Source organism: Pan troglodytes, chromosome 9 (assembly GCF_028858775.2).
Source record: "Pan troglodytes isolate AG18354 chromosome 9, NHGRI_mPanTro3-v2.0_pri, whole genome shotgun sequence".
In the NCBI taxonomy this organism is placed as follows: Eukaryota; Metazoa; Chordata; class Mammalia; order Primates; family Hominidae; genus Pan; species Pan troglodytes.
The window spans coordinates 120,602,694-120,629,545 of record NC_072407.2 but is presented as its reverse complement, the minus strand read 5'-3'; the positions used below and the strand labels follow the sequence as shown (position 1 = coordinate 120,629,545).

General features: G+C 48.3%; 1 protein-coding gene across 4 annotated transcripts; it reads left to right on the top strand.

Moving 5' to 3' along the window:
• The first annotated feature begins 5,305 nt into the window (after positions 1-5,305).
• TREH (trehalase) lies at positions 5,306-26,777 on the top strand. Of its 4 annotated transcripts, XM_522200.8 has the most exons (15): positions 5,310-5,492; positions 21,574-21,674; positions 21,817-21,961; positions 22,045-22,132; positions 23,023-23,123; positions 23,284-23,376; positions 23,504-23,620; positions 23,731-23,853; positions 24,098-24,147; positions 24,280-24,474; positions 25,049-25,266; positions 25,527-25,638; positions 25,991-26,103; positions 26,275-26,328; positions 26,567-26,777. In XM_522200.8, the coding sequence occupies exons 1-15, from the start codon at positions 5,404-5,406 to the stop codon at positions 26,717-26,719; spliced, it is 1,752 nt and encodes a 583-aa protein (XP_522200.2). In that variant the 5' UTR covers positions 5,310-5,403; the 3' UTR covers positions 26,720-26,777. The 4 variants fall into 4 exon arrangements, 3 of the variants coding, with proteins under 3 accessions (XP_054518737.1, XP_054518736.1, XP_522200.2); XR_008538161.2 differs by having other exon boundaries at positions 5,306-5,492; positions 24,098-24,474; positions 25,457-25,638; positions 26,567-26,606; XM_054662761.2 differs by having other exon boundaries at positions 5,308-5,492; positions 24,098-24,474.
• The last annotated feature ends 75 nt before the right edge of the window (positions 26,778-26,852 follow it).

The window sequence follows — 26,852 nt, the reverse complement described above, 5'->3', positions numbered from 1 at the left end:
GAGGCGGAGATTGCAGTGAGCCGAGATAGCACCACTGCACTCCAGCCTGGGCAACAGAGCAAGAATCTGTCTTAAAAAAAAAAAAAGAAAAGAAAAGAAAGAAAAGAAAAAGAAAAAAAGGAAAAAAAAGTGATGGAGAAATGAGAACTTTCACAAGCCAAGGAAAATTGAGAGAATCTGTAGACCTGTCTTGCAAGAAGTATTTAAAAAAAAAAAACTTCTTCAGAGAAAAGAAAGATGATATAAGTTAGAAACTTTGAACTACATAAACAAGGGAAGAGCTTTAGAGAAGGAATAAGTGAAGGTAAAATAAAAGCTTTTACTTTTCTTATCCTTAGTTAATCTAACAGATAATGGTTTGTTCAAAATAAAACAGGGCATTTATCCAAAATGCTTGATACCAGGAGAATTTTGGATTTTGGATTTTTTTTTTTGAATTTTGAAATATTTGCAATATACTTACTGGTTCAAAATCCCAAATCTGATCATCCAAAATCTGAAATGCTTCAGTGAGCATTTCCTTTGATCATTATGTCTGTACTCAAAAAGTTTTGGATTTTGGAGCATTTCAGATTTTGGCTTATCAGATTTGGGGTGCTCAATCTGTAATAGCAACTGTGTATTCAACGATTCTAGTTTATGGATAAGGGAACTGAATGACAGCAATGATAGAAGGGACAGGAGGGAGAAGTTAAGACTACTTTGTTATCATAAGGTACTTGCACTACCATGAAATGTAGTGTTATTTGAGTAGACTTGGTTAGTTGTAAACGTATAATACTAAAAAAAGAACTGCTGGAGGCCGGGCGTGGTGGCTCATGCCGGTAATCCCAGCACTTTGGGAGGCTGAGGTGGGTGGATCACGAGGTCAGGAGTTCAAGAACAGCCTGGCCAATATGGTGAAACCCCATCTCTACTAAAAATACAAAAATTAGCCGGGTGTGGTGGTGGGCACCTGTAGTCCCAGTTACTCAGGAGGCTGAGGCAGGAGAATCACTCAAATCCAGCAGGCGGAGGTTGCAGTGAGCCAAGATCATGCCATTGCACTCCAGCCTGGGTGACAGAGCAAGACTTCGTCTCAAAAAAAAAAAAAAAAAAAACTACTGGCTGGGCATGGTGGCTCATACCTGTAATCCTAGCACTTTGAGAGGCCAAGGTGGGAGGATTGCTTGAGCCCAGGAGTTTGAGACCAGCCTGCACAATATAGTGAGGTGTTCCCCCAGAACAAAGCCAGTCTGCATAATGGGCAGAAGATCTGAATCACTATAAACCTTGCTTAAAAGAAGACATACAAGTCGCAAACAGGTATATGAAAAGGTGCGCTACATAACTGATCATCAGAGACATGCAAATCAGAACTACAATGAGATATTATCTCACTCTGGTTAAAATGGCTTTTATCCAAAAGACAGGCAATAACAAATGCTGGTGAGGATGTGGAGAAAAGGAACCCTCATATACTGTTGGTGAGAATATAAGTTAGTACAATCACTGTAGAGTCATGTGTTTTTTTAAAGAACATTGGCTGGGCACGTTGGCTCATGCCTGTAATCCTAGCACTTTGGGAGGCCAAGGTGGGTGGATTGCCTGAGCTCAGGAGTTCAAGACCACCCTGGGTAACATGATGAAACCTCGTCTCTACTAAAATACAAAAAATTAGCCTGGTGTGATGGCAGGCTAATAAGTAAGTAAGCCCTTACTAATAAGTAAGCCCAGCTACTCAGGAGGCAGAGGTTGCAGTGAGCTGAGTGACCAAAAGTTGGTCCTATGAAAAGATCAACAAAATTGACAGAGAAGACACACATAAAATCAGAATGAGTGCAGAGGCACTACTATCAACCTTACAAAATTGAAAATAGAATACTATAAACAAGTATATGCCAACAAATTAGATAACCTAGATGAAACAAAAAAATTCCTAGAAACAGAAATTATCTAAACTGATGCAAGAAGTAAAAAGTCTCAATAGGCGTGACAAGTAAAGAGATGGCAGTAAAAAACCTTGCAATAAAAAAAGATGTTTAGGCCGGGCGCGGTGGCTCACGCCTGTAATCCTAGCACTTTGGGAGGCCAAGGCGGGTGGATCACCTGAGGCCAGGAGTTCGAGACCAGCCTGGCTAACATGGTGAAAACCCATCTCTACTAAAAATACAAAAAGTAGCTGGGTGTGGTGGTGGGCGCCTGTAATCCCAGCTACTCACGAGGCTGAGGCAGGAGAATCGCTTAAACCTAGGAGGCAGAGGTTGCAGTGAGCCAAGATCGTGCCACTGCACTCCAGCCTGGGCAACACAGCGAGACTCCATCTCAAAAAAAAAAAAAATGTTTAATTTTATGTGTCAACATGGCTAGGCAAAGGTATCCAGATAGTTGGTCAAGCATTATTCTAGATGTTTCTGTGAAGATATTTTTTAGATGAAAATAACATTTAAATTTGTAGACTTTGAGTAAAGCAGGTTACCCTTCCTAACTTGGATGGGCCTTATCCAATCAGTTGAAGACTTTAATTTGAAAAAGACTGACCTCCCCAGAAGAAGAAGGAATTCTCTCAGCGTGCTGCCTTCAGACTTGAACTGCAGCTTCTTCCCTGTTTCTCCAGCCTGCCAGCCTACCCTAGAGATTTTGGACTTGCCAGCTACCTCTCAAACTCTCTCTCTCTACCCTCATCCCCCATATATGTATTGTTTCTGCCTAATATGGTCCAGGACCAGATGGCTTCATTGGTAAATTCTACCAAACATTTAAAGAATTAACAATCCTTCTCAAACACTTCCACAAATAGAAGAGGGGCATATTTCCTAACTCATGCTATGAGGCTAACATTACCCTGATATTAAAACCAGATAAAGACATCACAAGAGGGCTGGGCATGGTGGCTCACACTTGGGGAGAAACACTTTGGGAGGCCAAGGCGGGAGGATCACTTGAGGCCAGGAGTTCAAGACCAGCCTGGGCGACACAGTCAGATGTAGTCTCTACAAAAAAATTTAAAAATTACCCAGGCGTGGTGGCATGCACCTGTAGTCCTGGCTACTCAGAAGGTTGAGGCCAGATGATCACTTGAGCCCCAGGAAGTCGAGGTTGTGGTGAGCTGTGTTCATGCCACTGTATTCCAGCCTGGGTGATGCAGCAAGACTGTGTCCAAAAAAAAACAAGGAAAGAAAATTACAGTCAAATATGCTCTGTACATATTGATGCAAAATTCCTCAAAAAAATACTCGCAAGCCAAAACCAACAGTTTATTAAAAGGATTAGACATCATGACCAAGTGAGATTTATCCAAAGAATGCAAGGGTGGTTGCACAGCATTGTGAATGTAATAAAAGGAAATTGAATTGTACACTTAAAAATTGTTGACCAGGCATGGTGGCTCACACCTGTAATCCCAATACATTGGGAGGATGAGGCAGGAGGATTGCTTGAGCTCAGGAGTTCCACACCAGCCTGGACAACACAGGGAGACCCAATCTCTAAAAAATATATATATATTTTTTTAATTTAAAAATTAGTTGGGCATGGTGGCATGTGCCTGTGGTCCCAGCTGCTCAGGAGGCTGAGGTGGGAGATTCCCTTAAACCTGAGAGATCAAGGCTGCAGTGAGCTGTGATGGAGCCACTGCACTCCAGCCTGGGCAACAGAGCGAGACCCTGTCTCAAAAAACAAAGCAAACAAAAAAAACAATGCCAGCTGCCCACATTACTGGGTGGAGCTATCTGAACCTTTACTAGTTCAGAGTGGTGCCTGATTCATGAGTCATTTCTTTGCTTGAATAAATGGTTACATTTAATTTGTCTAAGGTTTTTCTTTTTAATAGCAGTAAACACTGCTCAGGTGCCACAACTGACATCCTTAACTGCAAACCTAAGTCCTTCAGGAGAGGTCATGCCTATCATTAAACTCCATGTGCCTTGCCCACCCCCTGTCCCCTGTCCCTTCAGCTCACCTTCCATATGTTGAGGGGATGAGCCTCCTAAAGTAACCGAATCTGCTTTTTTTTTTTTTGAGACAGAGTCTTACTCTGTCGCCCAGGCTGGAGTGCAGTGGCATGATCTCGGCTCACTACAACCTCTGTCTCCCGAGTTCAAGCGATTCTCCCACCTCAGCCTCCTGAGGAGCTGGGATTACAGGCACCCGCCATCATGCCCAGCTAATTTTTGTATTTTTGTAGAGACAGGGTTTCACCATGTTGGCCAGGCTGGTCTTGAACTCCTGACCTCAGGTGATCCACCCGCCTCGGCTTCCCAAAGTGGTGGGATTACAGGCATGAGCCACTGCACCCAGCCTGAATCTGCTTCTTAAGCTCACAAACTTCTCTGCTGGTTCCACTTTGGGGAATTACAAGGAATTACATTCCTTGGCTTGGCAAAGACCATTTCCAGACTGGTGCCAACATGTTCCTCCAGCCTATCTCAAAACCCTTCCCTGCATGAACACCAAGTTCTCTGCAGCTAGGCTGAGGGGTTTGCTCTTCTCTTCACATGCTCTGTATACATTGTAGTGGTCTCCAGCCCATTCCCTTGGCAAACTCCTATGCAATCATCAAGACTCATTAGGACTGGCGCAGTGGCTCATGCCTGTAATCCCAGCACTTTGGGAGGCCAAGGCGAGCGGATCATGAGGTCAAGAGATTGAGACCATCCTGGCCAACACAGTGAAACCCCGTCTCTACTAAAAATACAAAAACTAGCTGGGCGTGGTGGCGGGCACCTGTAGTCCCAGCTATTCAGGATGCTGAGGGAGGAGAATTGCTTGAACCCGGGAGGGGGAGGTGGCAGTGAGCTGAGATCACGCCACTGCACTCCAGCCTAGCAACAGAGTGAAACTCAGTCTCAAAAAAAAAAAAAAAAAAAGACTCATTACAAATGACACACTATTGTGGGTCTCCCTTAGTCCTCCCCAGACAGAATGGTTCTACTGTCCTGTGCTTCCACTGTATCTCTTGCAGATAACAGTGAGAGTCCCTGAATTTCACACCACACCAGGGACAGGATCTTGAGCCATTCCATCTGAAATGTTAAGGGAAATGGTAACTCTCTGAGGTTGGTGGTCTTGGGGCCACCCAAGGAACCTGGCATCCAGGTTACAGGTATGTGGCCTCGACTGTGTCCCTGGCCTTTGGGTGCCCACTCCCCACCCCCACCCCCATGCTCTGAGGGAAGGGCCTGAGCCATCGGCACCAGCTGAGATTGTGAAATAGAAGAGGCAAAGTAGAAGCAGGGGAGGTGGCCACTGTGCCCTGAGAGCAGGAGGGGCAAGCGGGCCACACACAGACCAAGCACACATCCCCTCAGGTGGCCACGCCTCAAAGGCTGGACTTTGGCCGACTTGGACAGGCAGGTGAGCCAGGCTGTGCCCAGCAAGCCGAAGGTGCCTGGGCTTGCTCATTCAGTCACAGTCACAGCCACCATGCCAGGGAGGACCTGGGAACTGTGCCTGCTACTGCTGCTGGGGCTGGGACCGGGGTCCCAGGAGGCCCTACCCCCACCCTGTGAGAGGTAGGGGTGTGGGGAAGGCAGCAGGGGAGGATGGCAATAAGAGGGAGGCTGGGATGAGATCTCAAGCTCTGGGGTTGGTACTTCAGAGGGAAAGGAAGAGATTATAAAGGAAGGAAAGAGTAGGGAAGAGAAGAAAATGAGAATTCCTATGTAGCAGGCTCTGTGCTGGGCACTGCACCTGCAGTCTGTTTTTTTTTTTGTTGTTGTTAAGAGTCTTGCTCGGTCGTCCAGGTGGAGTACAGTGGCACCATCTCCACTCACTGCAGCCTAGACCTCCCGGGTTCAAGAGACTCTTGTGCCTCAGCCTCCTGAGTAGCTGGGATCACAGGCATGCACCACCACGCCCAGCCTGTCATTGATTTTTACCAACATTTTCTACCTTTGGAAGGGACATTAGGCTTGGCGACTGTGCTGGGAATACAAGCGTGAGCCACTGCCCCCTGCCAGGACCTGCAGTCCTGATACCAGATGCAGCTGTCAGAGCCTGGCCTGAGGTCCAAGAGCCTGCTGGCCAGAGCCCGCCCTCCCTTCCTCTCCTCCTCCAAGCTGCCCCTTGAACTGTGCAGGCCTCTTCTGAGGATTGTTCTAGCAAACTTTCTGCTCCAGCTTCCTAGTCTGGGTGTGAGGGGCGGCCTAAGGGCCTGACCACAGCACCCGGGCTCGAGCCCTGACCCTAATACTCTCTCTGTGACCCAGGGCAGGTCAAGTCTCTTTCCTGAGCCTGAGTTTCCATCACCAGGGACAGAGATGAGTGACCCTGTCCTGTCTCCTGGACTCAGGCAATGTCCACCCTTCGTTCCACATGGATTTATGGAGCTGTGGCCACATAAGCCACTTTACCAGCTCCTGCAAGAACAATAATAATAGAAGAAAAACAGCTGGGCACGGTGGCTCACACCTGTAATCCCAGCACTTTAGGAGGCCAAGGTGGGAGCTATCATCTGAGGTCAGGAGTTCGAGACCAGCCTGGCCAACATGGTGAAACCCCATCTCTATGAAAAATACAAAATTAGCCGGGCATGGTGGCGCACGCCTGTAATCCCAGCTACTCAGGAGATTGAGGCAGGAGAGTCGCTTGAACTCGGGAGGTGGAGGTTGCAGTGAGCCAAGATCACGCCATTGCACTCCAGTTGGGGCAACAAGAGCAAAACTCTGTCCCAAATAATAATAATAATAGAAGCAAAACAGTAACAGAAGCACAGTTTGAAGTAGAGAGAAGTTAGGACCCGCTGGTGTGGGTGAGCAGAGGGTGTGTTAGAGAGGATGGGGAGGGACGGTGTCTCTGAGGAGGTGATGTGTGAGCAGAATTGTGGCAGGAACCATTGCTGAGCTGATCTGGGAGAGGACAGTCCAGGCACAGAAAGGGCCGTGCAGAGGCCCGGAGGCGCTGTTCAGGGATTGGGAAGAAGGCCTGTGTGATTGGGGCAGAGTGGGAACAGGTCCAGGGAGAGCGGGGCTCCAGGCAACAAGGTTTGGGCTTGGGCTCCAGTGGTTAGACTAGAGACAGATACAAGGGGTTCAATAGGGGGTGTGTGTTACAGGGAGAGTTGACAGTGCTTGCCCATGACAATTGTGGAGTATAAAGGGGAAAAGTGTACCTGGGATAATTAATAGGTTTTGTCCTGAGCAATTGTAATGAGGACTTCAGAGAGTCTGGGTGGTCCAGTGCTTTGTCAAGCATTAGGCTGTTTGCCAAATGTAGGGGAAGATGACTTTATTGGTGTTCCCTAAGACCAACCTCAGGCCAGTGATTCACTAACACTTCCAAATGGTTATACCATGATTATGGTTTCGTTTTTTTTTTTTTCTTTTCTCGAGACGGAGTCTCGTTCTGTCGCCAGGTTGGAGTGCAGTGGTGCAATCTCGGCTTGCCGCAACCTCCATCTTCTGGGTTCAAGTGATTCTCCTGCCTCAGCCTCCCCAGTAGCTGGGACTACAGGCACCCGCCACCACGCCCAGCTAATTTTTGTATTTTTAGCAGAGACGGAGGTGTTGCCGTGTTGGCAAGAATGGTCTCAATCTCTTGTCCTTGTGATCCGCCTGCCTCGGCCTCCCAAAGTGCCGGGATTACAGGCATGAACCACCGTGCCCAGCCTTGATTATGGTTTCTTACAGTGAAAAGATACCATGTTAAAGCCATCAAAGGTTAAATATTCTAGGGCCAAGTCCAGGAGAAAATAATCTCAATCTTCCAGTTTTTCCTCTCTCAGTGGATTTATATGGACAGCACTTGATTTTTCCAGCAATAACATGTGACAGCACACGTGAAGTATTGCCAGTCACAAAAGTTCACCTGAGTCTTGGTGTCCAGTGTTTTTATTGGAGGTCAGTGATGAAAGCGTGGACTACCTGTGTGGCTGACCTCAGTTACTCACTCTCCAGAGTTCAAACTGATACTGGGTGGCCAAAGGCCCCTGCCACAAATCACATTATCAGCATCAAATATCTGGCATGGCCCAAGGCCCCAGAAAAACAAAGACTTACCAGGCAGCATATTTCGGTAATTTAAATCTCATCTCTCAGGGCTGGTCACAGGCCAGAACTTTCTCTGAAATGTGCAGGGTTTGAACACAGCAGACCTGCTGAGTCAATCCTTTCATGCATAAGCCACTTCTTGTATAATGAGGAATTTGTTTCATTTTTGTCTTGGGTTCCTCCAAAGTAACCTCTAAGCTCTTGGAATCTCCCAAGTGATAGGAATGTCTGTTATTAATAGTGGTCCCTGATTAGTGTTTTTTTTTGTTTTTTGTTTTTTTTTTTTTGAGACGGAATCTAGCTCTGTTGCTAGGCTGGAGTGCAGTGGTGAGATTTTGGCTCAATGCAACCTCTGCCCCCAAGGTTCAAGTGATTTTCCTGCCTCAGCCTCCCAAGTAGCTGGGACTATAGGCACACACCACCACGCCTGGCTAATTTTTGTATTTTTAGTAGAGATGGGGTTTCACCATGTTGGCCAGGCTGGTCTTAAACTCCTGACCTCAAGCAATCCACCCACATTGGCCTCACAAAGTGCTGGGATTACAGGCATGAGTCACTGCACCTGGCCTGATTGCTTTTCGAGACAGGGTGTCACTCTGTCACCCAGGCTGGAGTGCAGTGGTGCAGTCATGGCTCACTGCAGCCTCAATCTCTCTGGGCTAGGTGATCCTCCCACCTTGGCCTCTTGAATAGCTGGGACTAGGTGTGTGCCACCACGCCTGGCTAATTTTTGTATTTTTTGTAGAGATGGGGTTTTGCCATGTTTCCCAGGCTCTTGGTAGCTTTTGTTAATGAGGTGACTTATGGTGGGTCCCTAGACAGCTTCTGCTAACAAGATGACTCCACATGAAGGCAGGCCGTGCCAGAAAGGCCAAGCGTGTGTGTAGAGGGTTGGGGTTTTTGTCCACATGATATCAGCCCAACTTCTCAACCCTTCAGGGAGGAGAAGGGGCTGGAGATGGAGTTCAATTACATGATCAATGATTCAATCAATCATGCCTATGTCATGAAACCCCAATAAAAACTCTGGACTTCAAAGTCCTGTTAAGTAGGCTGGGCACAGTGGCTCATGCCTGTAATCCCAACACTTTGGGAGGCCGAGGTGGGTGGATCACTTGAGGCCAGGCGTTTGAGAGCAGCCTGGCCAACATGGTGAAACCCTGTCTCTACCAAAAATGCCAAAAATTAGCAGGGTGTGGTGGTGCATGCCTGTAATCCCAGCTATTGAGGAGGCTAAGACGTGAGAATCACTTGAACCTGGGAGGTGGAGGTTGCAGTGAGTTGAGATTGCACCACTGCACTCCAGCCTAGGTGACAGAGTGAGACCCTGTCTCAACAAACAAACAAATAAAACAAATAAATACCAAGTCCTGGTTGGTGAACACATTGATGAGCCAGGAGGGGAAACGTCCTGGTTCCATGGGGAAAGGACACAGAAGCTCTACATTCAGGGTCCCCCAGACCTTGCCCCATGCATCCCTTCATTTGGCTGATCCTGGCTTGTATTCTTATAATAAAACTATAGCCCTAAGCATAACCGTAAGCTTTTCTGAGTCCTGTGAGTTGTTCTAGCAAATTATCAAATCTGAAAGGGTTATGGGAACCCCTACATTTGTAGCCACTTGGTAATAAGTGCAGGTGGCCTGGGGACCCCTGAACTTGTGGCTGGTGTCAAAAGTGAGGCCATCTCACTCAGGACCGTGCCCTTAATCTGAGTGTGGATTCTGCACTAACTCCCGATGGTTAGTGCCAGGATTAAATTGCAGTATTGCAGTTGGTGTCAGAAAATGTGGATTTACTAGAATGACCCTGACTCACTGAAACATATGGGTTGGGAAAAGAAAAGTTGAAAGGGCAGGGGATGAGAAACCTTTCATTCTCGAGTGGCTACAGGGTCACCCATGGTGTGAAGAGCAGTCATGCTGCAATCAGTTACTGGAGGTAAAAGTTACCAATGGAAATTAGAGATGATTGATCACTAACTTTTGGGGAGTTGACTCATGTGCATAGGGAAATGTATACTAAGAAGAAGAAAAGCAAATATACAATCCCTATAGATTTTTATCTCTAATAGCCAAACTGAAAGTAAAAGATGGGCCATGCTTAGATTTTGGTCAGTGGAATTACAACCTCCAGTCCTGCACTGTGGTACCAAAAACACCTGCTGAAGTCCTGATGGGCACTGCAATGAGATTGAGAGAATATAAAAATGCGGCCAGGTGCAGTGGCTCACGCCTGTAATCCCAGCACTTTGGGAGGCAGAGGTGGGTGGATCATCTGAGATCAGGAGTTCAAGACCAGCCTGACCAACATGGAGAAACCCTGTCTCTACTAAAAATACAAAATTAGCCGGGTGTGGTGGTGCGCACCTGTAATCCCATCTACTCGGGAGGCTGAGGCAGGAGAATCACTTGAACCCAGGAGTTGGAGGTTGCAGTGAGCTGAGATCTCGCCATTGCACTCCAGCTTGGGCAACAAGAGTGAAACTCCATCTCAAAAACAATACAAAACAAAACAAAAAAGTGATATGCACTTGAACAGGTTTTATGTGGAGTGGTTGCATCTCTTCTACCTGAATGTATTACAGGGATGGATATTGTATCTGACCAGGAAATATTTCCACTACCTAGTATTGTAAAACAGAAGGTATGGAAATCCACTCATCAAGCAATATTGATTAGACATTTCAAATGGGAACCAATAAGATTGCCCAAGTCCACAGAGATTGTTAGCCTTCTCTGGAACATAGACTGGACTTTATAGCAAAAGTCTTAGAGCACCTCCTGGCACAAGTGCTGAGACTTTGGACTAGATAATTTCCATGTGAGAGGTAATTATTAGCTTGCTATCAGACATTATTTGAAATTGCCCCTATGACTGAAGGATGTAAGATAATCTTGAAACCTGAAATACCTATAATATCTTGGGGAAATGCTCACAGAGAGTGGGCAGGGCCCAGAAGAGTTCCATAATGAAATGGAAATGGCTGGATCAGGAACAAGCTCCTCGGGGAATGCAGAGTTACTCAGTGTATTCAAAAGCAGAGAGACTCTTTTCCCCTAGGACTGACTTTGGATCCACTCAAGGAGTTGTTAGATTCTATTGCCAATTGGACAGTGCCCTATTGACAGCTCTCAATTGACCAACAAAGAGCTGTTTGACTTATGGATGGCAGTCCCAAGGTGAATGAACAGCCTACTGTTTGGAAGGTTGTTACTCTGATCAAAGAAGGCAAAAACAAATCAGCTCTGTGGGTTGAATTACATACTGTTTAGGTTTTTACTAACTCTTGGACAGTGGCCAATGGCCTGGCCATATGGTCAGGCGGAAGGACAATGGGAACCTTGTCTATATGGAAATCACAACAGGAATTTTAGGAGTGCATTAAAGAAGGTTATGTTGATTTCCATCAGAAGCACCCCTTTCCAGGATCAAAAGGAACTGGGGCAACAAGCAGACATCACTGCGTGCTCACCTGAGGTGGCCATGTGTGTTCATGAAATAAATGGACATTGCGGGGCAGCAGCCATGCAGAGAAGAGCTGAATTTAGACTTAGTCCTCTTTTCCCGCTGAGGCACAAAATGCCAGTAAGTACTTTTCTGTCTGCCAAAAAGAGAAAGACCGCACATGGCTGTGGGAAGATGACCTTGGAGGGAAGGCCCTGCACATACCTGGCAAGGTGGACTGATGCTGGTAGGCCTGGAGGGCTACCTGGGTCCTGACAAGAGTAGACACTGATTCTGGACTGGGCTTTGCATGGCCAGTGGTAGATGCAAATGCTCAAAATACTGACACTGTAAAAGGGTCAGAACAAAAGATACTCCACCAATTTGAACCACTGAGTTACATTTCTTCAGATCAAGAAACACTTTCATCTTCAGAGGAGTGGTTCAATAGAGAATTGGGATGGGCAGTTGAAGCATGTGCTATCTAAAACAGCAGGGAATAAGGGTATGAAGGTATGAAAGGCTGGCTTACATGCCTTCACAAGTATGTGCTCACACTCAACGCAAGGGGGCTCAAGGGTTTGTCCCTATTAGATTCTTCTGCTTTTCTGGAAGCTAAAGGGAAGAGGGGCTGGGAGACGATGACTAGCAATTCTTCCCATGTGGTATGACTATACCATTTTCTTTCTTCCCCACATTAAACTTTCTTTTTCCCAGCTGATTCAGTGGTTCCAGTAAATCCCAGTGGTCCCAGGACTGCAGATACATAGGATAAGAGTAGTTTACACACCACAGTTCTAGTGTGATTATATTCTGTGTTTTTTCTGTGTGCTTACTATTACCAGTGAGTTTTGTACATTCAGGTGATTTCTTTTTTTTTTTTTTTTTTGAGATGGAGTCTCGCTCTGTCACCCAGGCTGGAGTGCAGTGGCGCGCGATCTCAGCTTACTACAACCTCCATCTCCTGGGTTCAAGCAATTCTCATGCCTCAGCCTCCAGAGTAGCTGTGATTACAGGCATGCACCACCACGCCCAGCTAATTTTTTGTATTTTTAGTAGAGATGGGGTTTCTCCATGTTGGCCAGGCTGGTCTTGAACTCAGGACCTCAAGTAATCTGCCTGCCTCAGCCTCCCAAAGTGCTGGGATTATAGGCATGAGCCACTGAGCCCAGCGATCATTAACTTTTTTTTTCTTTTTTTTTCTGAGACAGTGTCTCACTCTGTTGCCCAGGCTGGAGTGCAGTGGCGAGATCTCAGCTCACTGCAACCTCCACCTCCCCGGTTCAAGCGATTCCCCCACCTCAGCCTCCTCAGTACCTGGGACTACAAGTGCGTGCCACCACACCCGGCTAATTTTTTTGTATTTTTTGGTAGAGACAGGATTTCACCATGTTGGTCAGGTTGGTCTCGAACTCCTCAAGTGATCATCCCGCCTCGGCCTCCCAAAGTGCTGGGATTACAGGCGTGAGCCACCATGCCTGGCCCAGGTGGTTTCTTATTGCATGTTAACATCCTATTCTTTCTGATCGAAGTATACTCTTCAGTATTTCTTGTAGGACTGGTCTGGTATTGATGAAATCCCTCAGCTTTTGTTTGTCTGGGAAAGTCTTTATTTCTCCTTCATGGTTGAAGGATATTTTCACCAGATATACTATTCAAGGGTAAAAGTTTTTTTTTTCCTTCAGCACTTTAAATATGTTAAGCCATTATCTTCTGGATTGTAAGATTTCCACCGAGAAGTCTGCTGACAGACTTCTCACCAGTTTGAACCACTGAGCTCCATTGTATATTATTTGTTTCATTTCTCTTGCTGCTTTTAGGATCCTTTCTTTGTCCTTGACTTTTAGTTTGATTATTAAATGCCTTGAGGTGGTCTTTGGGTTAAATCTGCGTGGTGTTCTATAACCTTCTTGTTCTTGGATATTGATATCTTTCTCTAGGTTTGGGAAGTTCTCTGTTATTATCCCTTTGAATAAACTTTCTGTCCCTATCTCTTTCTCTACCTCCTCTTTAAGTACAATAAGTCTTAGATTTGCCATTTTGAGGCATTTTGATTGTATTTTCTAGATCCTGTAGGCATGCTTCTTTGTTTTTTATTTTCTCTTGTCTCCTGATTGTGTATTTTCAAATAGCCTGTCTTCAAGCTCACTAATTCTTTCTTCTGCTTGATCAATTCGGCTGTTAAAGGACTCCGATGCATTCTTCAGTATGGCAATTGCATTTTTCAGCTCTAGGGTTTCTGCTTGATTCTTTTCAATTATTTTAATCTCTTTGTTACATTTATCTGCTAGAATTCTGAATTAGGACTGCAGATACAAATGCAAGAAGCAGGAATTATTCCTAAGCAAAAAAATATAACTATATTCTTAAACTTTTATGTGAAAATTCCTAAGGGTCTGATGGGGCAGGTTGTGCCTTCACCTTATCTAGCAAAAATGGGGCTAACAATAAACACAAATATATTGCCTACTGCTCAAGATAGCTTACTAGTTCTGTACCTATGTAAGCCTGCCCTATATGAATGGGAGTGGACTGAAGGAGAAGCATTTACAAGACAAGTGTTTCTACCTACAATCTGGATAAATACAGTGGCCTAACCCAATGTCCTTTCCAAAGGTGGAAAAGTTTGGGTATAAATGGAGAGAAAGAGGTGTAGTAGCTGGGAATAAATGAATGAATCCATGCATTAATAAGAAATGCAATGAGGGAAGTCCACTATTACATTAATGCTTAGAAAGAAGATCAGAGAAAAAGATGATACCGCCTCTTCATTCAATTATACTTGACGCCTGAAAGGGTAAAGCCATATTTTGCCAAGACCACTCCTGCTCTGGAAGCTGACAGGATCAAAGGGGAACCTGCCAGCCTGAGTGGCCTTATCCTGGGAGACATTTTGTCATATGATCTGGTGATGAACTGGACTAATTATTAATGACAATGGGACTCTAGTAATGTGTGAACATCTTTTGACTCTTATTTTTCAGGTTACTTCTACCATAATAAAGCACTGGCATTGTTGGCAAGATTATAATTCTAATATTGAGGGTCACATGTATTGGGGAATTGAGCTAAAAGCTCCTATCTCTACTTCCACATTAGCTCCTCTAAATTTTCGGCATATTCATGTTGATATTATCTCTTTGTCTGTTATAAAAATGCTATCCCAAATGCAGTTGCTCAGGAAAGCATAATTGTTTTGCTACAAGGGATCTACGGGTAAAGGCTAGGGACTGGACTGTTGTATAATAGAGTTTGTCTGTTCTTTGACCCAGGTTGCTGGGAAGTAACTTCTAAGCTCTTGGAATTTCCCAAATGATAGGTGTGTCTTTGGTATTCATGGTGAGGCTCTAGATGGATTATACTAACTAGCTGACTCAGGACGAGGACTGGACATGCCAGAAAGACCAAACTGTGTGTTTGGAGAGGTGGGGCTTTGAGCCAAGTGATATCAGCCTGACCTCCCAATCTCTGGGTAGGGGAGTGGAACTGGAAATTGATTTCTTTTTTTAAATAAAAAATAATACCTTACATTTATTTAATATTTAAGACATTTGAAGGAAGCCCCTCACTTAATCTTTTGTTTTGTTTTGTTCTTTTTTTTTTTTAATTTTTGGAGGTACATAGTAGGTATATATATTTATGAATTACATGAGATATTTTGATACAGGCATGCAATGGGTAATAATGACATCAGGGTACATGGGGTGTCCACCACCTCAAACATTTATCCTTTGTGTTACAAACAATCTGATTATACTTTTAGTTATTTTTAAATGTACAATTAAATTATTTTTGACTACAGTCACCTGTTGTGCTAGCAAATACTAGGTCTTATTCATTATTTCTATTTTTTTGTACCATTAACCATCCCCATCTCCCTGCGACTCCTGCCACTATACCACTATACCACTATTCCAGCCTCTCCTAATCGTCATTCTACTCTCTATCTCCATGAGTTCAATTGTTTTAATTTTAAGCTCCCACAAATAAGTGAGAACATATGAAGTTTGTCTTTCTGCGTCTGGCTTATTTCACTTAATATAATGACCTCCAGTTCCATCCATGTTCTTGCAAATGGCAGGATCTCATTCTTTTTTATGGCTGAATAGTACTCCATTGTGGATATGTACCACATTTTCTTTATCCATTCATCAGTCGATGGACACTTAGGTTGCTTCCAAATCTTGGCTATTGTCCATAGTGCTGCAATAAACATGGGAGTGCAGATATCTCTTCAATACATTGATTCTTTTCTTTTGGTCATATATCTAGCAATGGGATTGCTGGATCATATGGTAGCTCTATTTTTAGTTTTTTGAGGAAACTTCAAACAGTTCTCCATAGTGGTTGTACTAATTTACATTCCCACCAACAGTGTATGAGGGTTTCCTTTTCTTCACATCCTCACCAGCATTTGTTATGACCTGGCTTTTGGATAAAAGCCATTTTAATAGGGATGAAATGCTATCTCATTGTAGTTTTGATTTGCATTTCTCTGATGATCAATTATATTAAGCACCTTTTCATTTGCTTGTTTGCCATTTGTATGTCTTCTTTTTTATTTCTTTTCTTACTTAAGGGAATGTATGTCTGCTTTTGAGTAATGTCTATTCAGTTCTTTTGCCCATATTTAATTGGATTATTAGTTTTTTTAATAGAGTTGTATGAGCTCCTTATTTATTCATTCCGAGATGGAGTCTTGCTCTGTCACCCAGGCTGGAGCACAGTGGCGCAACCTCTGCCTCCCGGGTTCAAGCAATTCTCCTGCCTCAGCCTCCCGAGTAGCTGGGACTACAGGCATGCAGCACCACGCCTGGCTAATTTTTGTATTTTTAGTAGAGATGGGGTTTCACCATGTTGGTCAGGCTGGTCTCGAACTCCTAACCTCAAGTGATCCGCCTGCCTTGGCCTCCCAAAATGCTGGGATTACAGGCATGAGCCACTGCGCCCAGCCCATATGAACATTTGAACATTTTAACAATATTGATTCTTCCAATCCATAAATAATGAACATGGAAAATCTTTTTTTTTTTTTTTGAGACAGAGTCTCACCCTGTTGCCCAGGCTGGAGTACGGCAGCACAATCACGGCTCTGCAACCTCTGCCTCCTGGGCTCAAGTGATCCTGCCACCTCAGCCTCCCAAGCAACATGGTGCATGCCACCACGCCCAGCTAATTTTTTCATTTTTTTTGTAGAGACAGGGTTTTGCCACCATGCCTAGCCAAGGTTTGCTAGTGTTTTGTTGAGGATTTTTGCATCAATATTCATTAGTGATACTGGCCTATAGTTTTATTTTTATTTTTTGATGTGTCTTCATCTGGTTTTGGTATCAGGGTAATACTGGCTTTGTAGGAAGAGTTTGGAAGTATTCCCTCCTCCTCCAATACATCTTTTTCTCTAAATGCTTCTCCTTGTTAAAAGTAAATTTGTAAGCTGGGTGCGGTGGCTCACGCCTGTAATCCCAACACTTTAGGAGGTCGAGGCAGCTGGATCATCTGAGGTCAGAAGGTTCAAGACCAGCCTGGCCAACATGGCGAAACCCTGTCTCTACTAAAATACAAACATTAGCTGGGTGTGGTGGTACACGCCTGTAATCCCAGCAACTTGGGAGGCTGAGGCATGAGAATTGCTTGAACCGGGGAGGTGGAGGTTGCAGTGAGCTGAGATGGCGCCACTGCACTCCAGCCTGGGCGACAGAATGAGACTCGGTCTCAAAAAAAAAAAAAGTAAATTTGTTAGGGATAAAAGACTTTAAGGTGATAAAAATAGGATTAATAAATTCAGCTTGTTCCATGATGGGGGAACTTATCTCCCTTAGAGCCTTTTCTATCTCATGGGCCAATGTTTATTCCACCATGTATGCTGTTGCCATTTTGTATTAAAGGCCTGAGTGCTGTTAGGATACATGTTTTGTACCCAGAATTTGTGAGTTCCCCATAGTAGGGTTAGATGAGTGGACATCACACCTAGGTGTAATTAGTTTGAGTATGCCATAAGGCCTCCCATAGCCTTCCTTGTCTCAGTATGGGGCTGTTCCCCAGGAGAATTTGGACAAATCATGGGATGTCTACTGCTTTAATACTATAAGAAACCCATTTGGGCTGGGCATGCTGGCCCACATCAAAGTAATCTCAACACTTTGGGAGGCCAAGCCGGGAGGATCACTTGAAGCCAGGAGGATCACTTGAACCCAGGAGTTCAAGACCAGCCTGGGCAACATATTGAGACCCTGTCTCTACAAAAAAATAGAAAAAATTAGCTGGATATGCTGGCATATGCCTGTAGTCCCAGCTACTCAGGAGGCTGAGGTGGGAGGATTACCTGGGCCTGGGAGATTGAGGTTGCAGTGAGCTGTGATTGCATCACTGCATTTCAGCCTGGGTGATAGAGCAAACCCTTGTCTAAAAAAAGAAAAAATAGGCTGGGTGCAGTGGCCGACACCTGTAATCCCAGCACTTTGGGAGGCTGAGACGGGCGGATCACCTGAGGTTGGGAGTTTGAGACCAGCCTGACCAACACAGAGAAACCCCATCTCTATTAAAAATACAAAATTAGCCGGGCGTGGTGGCACATGCCCGTAATCCCAGCTACTCGGGAGGCTGAGGCAGGAGAATTGCTTGAACCCAGGAGACAGAGGTTGCGGTGAGCCGAGATCATGCCATTGCACTCCAGCCTGGGCAACAAGAGCAAAACTCTGTCTAAAAAAAAAATAAAAATAATAAAAAATAAAATAAAACTTTTTTCTATTCTGTTTAACAGTTTTTCATCCACGAAAACAAGGGTGATCTGCATTTGTGCATGGAGCTCATTGGGACAGGCTGGCCATGCTGCTGCTGTATTTCGCTCATTTTAACTGGAGACCTTTCTAAGCATTCAGTGATCAAGGTTTACAGTTACACAGTGATTAGTCTGCCATGAGTTGTAAATCACACAATCCAAAGGCCCCAAAAAGAGTAGTTCCTGGAAATTCCTTCCCAAATGGTATCCTTCGTAGTAGATGTAACCTGAAAATTAAGAGTCAAAAGTCTCTGGCACATTGCTAGAGTTACATCCTGTTGTCAGCAATTAGTGCAGCTCATCATCATATCACATGACCAAATCTCAGAGCAGTGCCACTCAGGTTTGCAGGCTGCCATTTGACCTTGTCAGGGCCCAACAGCAGGAGTCGTCTTGGCAAATGCATGGCTTCCCCCTTTCAGGCATCTGGTATAATCGTGCTAAGAGACAATCTTATTCTCTTGTTTCAAGTCTCTCCAGACACCAATGTGATATTGGATTCCCCTCATTGTATAACCCATTTACTCATTCCTTTACCCTCAGCTACTATGTCTCTTCCTCACCATCTGTCATTTATTTATTTTTTTTTTGAGATGGAGTTTTACTCCATTGCCCAGGCTGCAGTGCAGCGGTGCAATACCGGCCCACTGCAACCTCCACTTCCTGGGTTCAAGCAATTCTCCTGCCTCAGACTCCCAAGTAGCTAGAATTACAGGCACCATCATGCCCAGCTGATTTTTGTATTTTTAGTAGAGACGGGGGTGTTGCCATGTTGGCCAGGATGGTCTTGATCTCCTGACCTCCTGATCCACCCGCCTTGGCCTTCCAAAGTGCTGGGATTACAGGCGTGAGCCACCGCGCCCGGCCTATCATTGATTTTTACCAAATTTTTCCACCTTTGTAAGGGACATTAGGCTTGGCCACTGTGCTGATCCACATTGCCAGCAGTAATAGTAGTGTTGCAGGTGCCTCGCCCTCAGTCTGCTCCCATGCATATAAGGAAGAGTTACAAAGGTGCGGAACTAGTGGGCTATCTTGACCACTAGGCAATACAGCTGCATTCACTAAGAAGCCAAATTTAGCCAGATGCTGTGAAGCCACAACACACCCCATCAGGCCCTTAGTAAATCTGGCATGAAGGTTTAAAGGTACAGTTGCAGTTTTTTCTTTTTTTGTTTTTTTGAGACGGAGTCTCACTCTGTTGCCCAGGCTGGAGTGCAGTGGCGTGATCTCGGCTCACTGCAAGCTCTGCCTCCCGGGTTCACGCCATCCTCCTGCCTCAGCCTCCTGAGCAGCTGGGACTACAGGCACCTGCCACCATGCCTGGCTAATTTTTTGTACTTTTTAGTAGAGACGGGGTTTCATCGTGTTAGCCAGGATGGTCTCGTTCTCCTGACCTTGTGATCCGCCCTCCTCAGCCTCCCAAAGTGCTGGGATCACAGGCGTGAGCCACTGCACCCAGCCAGTTGCAGTTTTTTCTTTGAGAATTGTCCCTTCTTCTGACACCCACATTTGCAGTCCTAGTCGTGGGGCCACTGTATTGGGTAGGAAAAAAGTAGTTGAGATGATGTGGGAACAAATCATATAGTCATACCAACAACTCCGCCCTCCCTCTTCCCAGATCCCCCAGAAAAATTAGGGGAATCCAACCAATGGAGACCTCCCTTTGCTCCTCTCAAGCTGAATGTGAGCACACACTTTTTTTTTTTTAAAGACACAGTCTTGCTTTTGTTGCCCAAGCTGGATTGCAGTGGCGTGATCTCGGTTCATTGCAACCTCCACCTCCTGGGTTCAAGTGATTCTCCTGCCTCAGCCTCCCAAGTAGCTGGGATCACAGGCACGTGCCACCACATCTGTCTAATTTTTGTATTTTTAGTGGAGATGGGGTTTCACCATATTGCCCAGGCTGGTCTTGAACTCCTGACCTCAAGTGATCCACCCACCTCGGCCTCCCAAAGTGCTGGGATTACAGGCATCAGCCACTGTGCCCGGCCAGAGCACACATTTTTGAAGGTATGTAAGCCACCCCTTCATGCTTTTATCTCCCTCCCCCACTGTAGACAGCAAATGTTTCGACTCTCTGTTCCAATTTTCTATCAAAGCGCTACTCTGAGGACGGTATGCAACACCGTATGTCCATTTGCTGTGGTATTGCTTGGCCCATTGTTGGACACTAGGTGCTGTCAGTTGTGTTCTTGGATCTGAAGAAATGTAACTTGGTGGTTCATATTGGTACAGCATCTTCTGTTCTAATATAGCATCTTGTAGTATTTTGCACATTTGCAACTACGACCTGATATGCAAAGCTACTTTAATGTGTCCCTTACCTTTCCATAGGGTTATGCCCCAGGTGGGCAACACTTTAATAGTTCAGTTTTTCACTGCCCATCTGCCAGGCCATTGGCTACTGCCCATAAGTCAGCAAAAACCCAAACACAGGGGCTTTTATCATTCGATTCTTCTATCACTGCAAGGAAAACAGCATGCAATTCAGTCCACTGAGGTGATTTGTTCTTACCTTCTTCAAAGATTTTCCATCCTCAGTCAGAGTGCAAAGGCCTTCCAAACAAGGTCTTTCTACCCATAAACCAAGCAGCTTTTTGTTGTTCAACCAAGAGCTGTTCATAGGGCCCCTCCTATGTGGCACTAGGATCCATCAGCTCCTCGGTGCTTCCAAAGTTGGCCCTAGGGGGAAAGAGGCTTCCTGCTCCTGAATACCATTAGCACCTCCTTGCATTCCCTGAGCAGCAGACTCCTGAATAAACCATTTCCATTTTATTCAGGAACTCTTCTGGGCACTGCCTTCGTTACAGAGTGTTCCTCTGACATCACCCAAGACATTATGGGTATTTCAGGTTTCAGGATTATTTTGTGTCCTGCCATCATGGAGGCAGTTTCAGGAAACACCCAAGAGCCAGCTAGTAATTGTCTCTCAAATGGCCTATACCATACACCGCCTGGAAATGTTCTGGCCCAATCTCAGCCATCACCACTGAGTGCACCTCCCAGGTTTCTGCCATAAGCCCTTCCGATCGAGTCTACACAGGGCCATTGTACAGAGAATTGGCCACACCAGTATGATTAAAGTGCTAACCTCCCTTTGTCCACCAGCTATTCTACACCATCTCAAATTAGCAACCAGTGTGGGCTCAGGCAGTCGGACAGGTACTTTACTGCCCAAAGACCCTACTTGTTCCCTCAGCCCTGTATGTCACTCCAACCCACAAACTCCTAACACACACACACACACGCACGCACACACAGCCCTTGTCCAGTCCCAGGGAACATGCCTTGACCAGTCTACCACAGACTCTAGCCTTCTCTTCTGTCCTAATGGGGTGGTGGTGGTGACCTGACCTGCTCCTATCCCTGTCTCTGCAGTGAGATTTACTGCCACGGGGAGCTCCTAAACCAAGTTCAAATGGCCAAGCTCTACCAGGATGACAAGCAGTTTGTGGACATGCCACTGTCTATAGCTCCAGGTGAAGCACCTAGGGCTGAACCTCCTCTCCAGAGAACCTTCTCTCCAAAAAAGGCAGGGGGCAAGACCAAGTAGAGAGGCCCCTGTGATCAGGGAGTGGCTTGTGACACCCTGCTGACCCCTCCCTGCTGCCTGCTCTCCAGAACAAGTCCTGCAGACCTTCACTGAACTGTCCAGGGACCACAATCACAGCATCCCCAGGGAGCAGCTGCAGGCGTTTGTCCACGAACACTTCCAGGCCAAGGGGCAGGAGCTGCAGCCCTGGACCCCTGCAGACTGGAAAGACAGGTATGACTCTGGAAGGCGAACAAGAGAGGGTTCCTTCCAACTGAGCTGCCTCCTTGAACCCTGTGGGGCCTGTGTTCTTTTAGCCCCCAGTTCCTGCAGAAGATTTCAGATGCCAAACTGCGTGCCTGGGCAGGGCAGCTGCATCAGCTCTGGAAGAAGCTGGGGAAGAAGGTATCAGCGTCCTGGGCCTGCCCAAGGCCTGACCAAGGGAACTGAAGAGAGGAATGTGCCTGGGGCCCACAGTGTCTCCGGAGCACAGATCAGGTTTCCTTTCCTGAGAAACCAGTCCCTGGCCCCTGGGTCCCCAAATAGAGGCCCTCTAGAAAGAACTTCTGAGGTCAGAAGGGCAGCATCTACTTCTAACATCTCGCCTCCTCCAGGAAGGCTCCCTAGCCTCCCCAGGAAACCCTAGCCTGCCCTGCCACCTCCAGGCTGCCCAGCACTGCCTCTGGCACCACTGGGTAGATGTTCACTGCCTGCTGGGCTCTCTCCTTCCCTGAGCTCCTGGGCCAGGCCTCCGTCTCAGGAGGAATCAGTGCTACTGCTGCGTGGGGCCAGGCCCTGTGCTCAGCCCTGTCCTGAGCTACTTTGCTCATCCACATCCCCTCACCTGGGGAAAGGGTTTGGGGTTTTATCCCCACCTGGCTCAGAGAATGGGGGTGATGGGCCAATCCTCTGGGCCCGGCTGGGTGGTGGCAGCAAGGATGGGCAGTAGAGCGGAAATGGGGGGCTGGCACCCCCCTCACCCACCCAGCCCACCCTGGGTCTTCATAATGGCCACTGCTTGGTGGATACCTGCCCAGTGCCTGGCTGAGTGGTCAGGTCTTCTACCCGGCACCAAGTTGAGCTGGGACTCCCAAGGCCGGCAGGTGAGGGATGAGGACCCCAAGGCTCCCAGCGGCCAGGCCTTGATTACATGGCTGAGTAGCAGTGGAGCCAGCGCTGAACCCAACTGCCCGGCTCCAAAGCTGTGACTCCCGGGGCCTCGGATCCCCCAGCTGCCTGCAGCCTCTGCTTCCGTGGGGATTCTAGGCTCCCCTTGCCCTCTCTCTCGACTCCAGATGAAGCCAGAGGTTCTCAGCCACCCTGAGCGGTTCTCTCTCATCTACTCAGAACATCCCTTCATTGTGCCTGGCGGTCGCTTTGTTGAGTTCTACTACTGGTGAGCGCCCAGGCCCAAGAGACCAAGGGGCCTGCAGGACTGGCAGTGGTGGAGAAACCCAGGGCCAGCAGGGTGTCTTCAGCAGGGCAGAGTGCCCCACTGGCTGGTGTGCAGGGCAGAGGGAGGCAGCAGGGTGGTGCCTAAGCTGCCCCTTCCCCAGGGACTCCTACTGGGTCATGGAGGGTCTGCTCCTCTCGGAGATGGCTGAGACGGTGAAGGGCATGCTGCAGAACTTCTTGGACCTGGTGAAAACGTGAGGGGGGCCAGGCACCTCCAGCCTAGGTGGGGAGGAGAGGCAGGTGTGCCACGGGCGTGCAGCTGGATTGCCTTGGTGCCAGTTGCTGGGGAGAGGGCATCTCAGCAGGCCTTCCCCTTGGCAGCTATGGGCATGTCCCCAATGGTGGGCGCGTGTACTACCTGCAGCGGAGCCAGCCCCCACTCTTGACCCTCATGATGGATTGCTACTTGACTCACACCAATGACACCGCCTTTCTACAGTGGGTACCACCCTCCCTGTGCTGCTCTGCAGACCCACCCACCCCTCAGACCTCTCAGGGCTGGGGATGGGCAGCGCGCCTGGGCTGAGGTGTTGTCTGCTTCACTCCAGGGAAAACATTGAAACACTAGCCTTGGAATTGGACTTTTGGACCAAGAACAGGACTGTCTCTGTGAGCTTGGAGGGAAAGAACTACCTCCTGAATCGCTATTATGTCCCTTATGGGGGACCCAGGTGAGGAACTGGGCAGCCCACCCCTCAATCTCTTACCTGATCACTCTGGTTAGAGCATCACAATGCCCCGGGCAGGAGGAGGAGTGACTTAGCCTGGCCTCTCAGATGGTGACACCGAGAGCCCTCTGCAATCCTGGGCTGTGGGGCCCAAGGGCAGCTGGATCAAGATGGCTCAGCCTCTTCTTGACCACAGAGGGGCTTAGTAGCTACTAGTGCCAGGCTGCCCACCTCTCCTCTTTGCCAGGCCTGAGTCCTACAGCAAAGATGTGGAGTTGGCTGACACCTTGCCAGAAGGTGAGCAGCAGGAGGGTGAGGGAGGGCTGGGGGCAGGGCAGCTGCACACCTGCTGTGTCAGGCTCTGGTCTCCTGTCAATGGCTGCCTATCCTGCAGCCGGGACTGGCTGGTTCCCTGCTCTGTCCTCACAGGAGACCGGGAGGCTCTGTGGGCTGAGCTCAAGGCTGGGGCTGAGTCTGGCTGGGACTTCTCTTCACGCTGGCTCATTGGAGGCCCAAACCCCAACTCGCTTAGCGGCATCCGAACAAGCAAACTGGTGCCTGTTGACCTGAATGCCTTCCTATGCCAAGCAGAGGAGCTGATGAGCAACTTCTATTCCAGGCTGGGTGAGCACCCCAGGAGGGAAGGGAAAGCAGGGAGCTTGGTTTCCTGCTCAGGCTTGGCAATAGAACTGGAAGTAGGACCCTTGTGTGACAGGCCTTCAGCAACTTAGCCTGTCGAGCTCCGCCCTAGTGGAAGCCTGCACTCACATTTGCGTACCAGACAACAGGACAAACGGAGCCAACCCTAATCCTCTCTTCCTCCCTTTCTTACTGTGAGGGTCTCTAGGGTCTGTGAGGGGAACCCTAGTCCACGCATCCAAAATCCTTCCACTCCCTCTCCCTCAGACAGCTGCCCTTGACCCCCTAAGAGCTAGGGGAATCCACCCAGCCAGTACCCTTGGGAGGATAGACCCTGGAGACCCTGGGGACAGATCAGCTCCAGTGGTTCCCTGGGAGCAGTGCGGGGCCATAGGCCAGAAATGTGGTGGGCTCCAGGTCGGCACATCCCCTTGGTCATCAGGGTGTCTCAGCCTTTGCAGAGAAACACAAAGGGAGGAGTCTAAAGTAGAACCACGAAAAAAGCCTGGGGCTGCAGGCAGGGTGCTGGCTGCTGGCTCTAAAGGCAGCACTGCCCCAGGGAACGACTCCCAGGCCACGAAGTACAGAATCCTGCGGTCGCAGCGCTTGGCCGCCCTGAACGCAGTCCTGTGGGATGAGCAGACCGGAGCCTGGTTCGATTACGACCTTGAGAAGAAGAAGAAAAACCGGGAGTTTTACCCAACCAACCTCACTCCACTCTGGGCCAGGTGTTTCTCTGACCCTGGCGTGGCGGACAAAGCTCTGAAATACCTGGAGGTGAGGGCACAGCAGGTGGCTCGGGTCCACTGCAGGCAGCACCGCCCCCTCCCGACCCTGAACAGGACCTGCAGGGGAGGGCGCTTCCTCCGGCTATGCCCCTTGTCCCAGCCTGCGGGTCCCACCAGAGCCACCGGGGGGCAGCTGTGAGCCGAGAAGAGCCAGGAAGGGGACGTCTGGCTTCCCGCAGGGTCCAGCGTCCTGTCCTGGCTCCCAGTCCAGCCCCACCCTCAGTCACGGGAATGTCTGGGACCTTCTAGGACAACCGGATCCTGACTTACCAGTATGGGATCCCGACCTCTCTCCAGAAGACAGGCCAGCAGTGGGATTTCCCCAATGCCTGGGCCCCCCTGCAGGACCTGGTCATCAGAGGTAGGGAGGCAGGGCTGACACAGCCAAGGACCCTTCCCAGGGTGTAGAGGTGGGCCTCCCTGGTGCTGGGGAGGCATGAACAAAAGACGCAAGAGGCGCCGTGTCCTTTCTCTCGCTCCTCTGCTCTCCTGGCCTCCACTTGACACTTATGTCCACCCAGCCTGTCCAGTGCAATCAGTCCTGTTCGCCCTTCAAACCAGGGCCGTCGATTAAGGGCAGTTTGGCCTGTGGTCTCAGGAAGGAAGTCTTAGGGCCCAGGCCTCTTTCCCTCCTTGGGGAGAGTAGGGTGCAGCCACTGCTCTGTCTGGGATGGGAGACCTGGAGGTTGAGTCCTGCCTGCAATGGGGTCTAGGCCTGGCCAAGGCACCTTTACGTCGGGCCCAGGAAGTGGCTTTCCAGCTGGCTCAGAATTGGATCCGAACCAACTTTGATGTCTACTTGCAGAAGTCAGCCATGTATGAGAAGGTGAGCTGGCCCAAGCCCTCCCTGCACCGCCAGGCTGTCCCAGTGGCCACTCCTGAGCACTACAGGGGCTGCTGAGCAGGCAGAGCAGCTTCTCCCCAGGGGCTCTGGTTGTTTGTTGTTCCTGGAGCTGGGGGGCAGTACCTGACATACAGCCCACCCACTTGTCCCCAGTATGATGTCAGCAACGGTGGACAGCCTGGTGGGGGAGGAGAATATGAAGTTCAGGTGAGCAGGCCAGGGGTGGGCTGGCCAACACCAGGGAACTCCTGGACTCTGCTGCGCATGACCCCCGCCCCAGGCCTCAGTGTGCTCACCTGCATGTGGGCCCGGGGGAGGAGCTGACTGGTGCTTCCTGTACCGCTGGGGTTAGGCAGGGCCAGTGCCCCTGGGGAGAGAGCCCACAGCCCCCACCAAGGGTATGAGGCTTCCCCAGAAACTGGCCCCACTGCCCTGCCTCTCCCAGGAGGGATTTGGCTGGACGAATGGCGTGGTCCTGATGCTGCTGGACCGCTATGGTGACCGGCTGACCTCAGGGGCCAAGCTGGCTTTCCTGGAGCCCCACTGCCTGGCGGCCACCCTTCTGCCCAGCCTCCTGCTCAGCCTCCTGCCACGGTGACAGCCCTCCTCTCCTCACCTGGCCCCAGCTCCTGCCCCATTAAACCTCTGCACCAGTTCCTGCCTTCCCCTGCCTCTTCATGCCCTCCTACCTCCCAGCCTGTCCTCAGAGTGAAGTGGGGGGCAGGGTCACA

Excerpts from the sequence above, each read along its gene's own strand:
- TREH (XM_054662761.2), top strand. The coding sequence starts at position 5,404 with ATGCCAGGGAGGACCTGGGAACTGTGCCTGCTACTGCTGCTGGGGCTG. Across the intron at positions 23,377-23,503 it reads TTCTTGGACCTGGTGAAAAC|CTATGGGCATGTCCCCAATG; the intron begins GTGAGGGGGGCC and ends TCCCCTTGGCAG. Across the intron at positions 26,104-26,274 it reads AGTCAGCCATGTATGAGAAG|TATGATGTCAGCAACGGTGG; the intron begins GTGAGCTGGCCC and ends ACTTGTCCCCAG.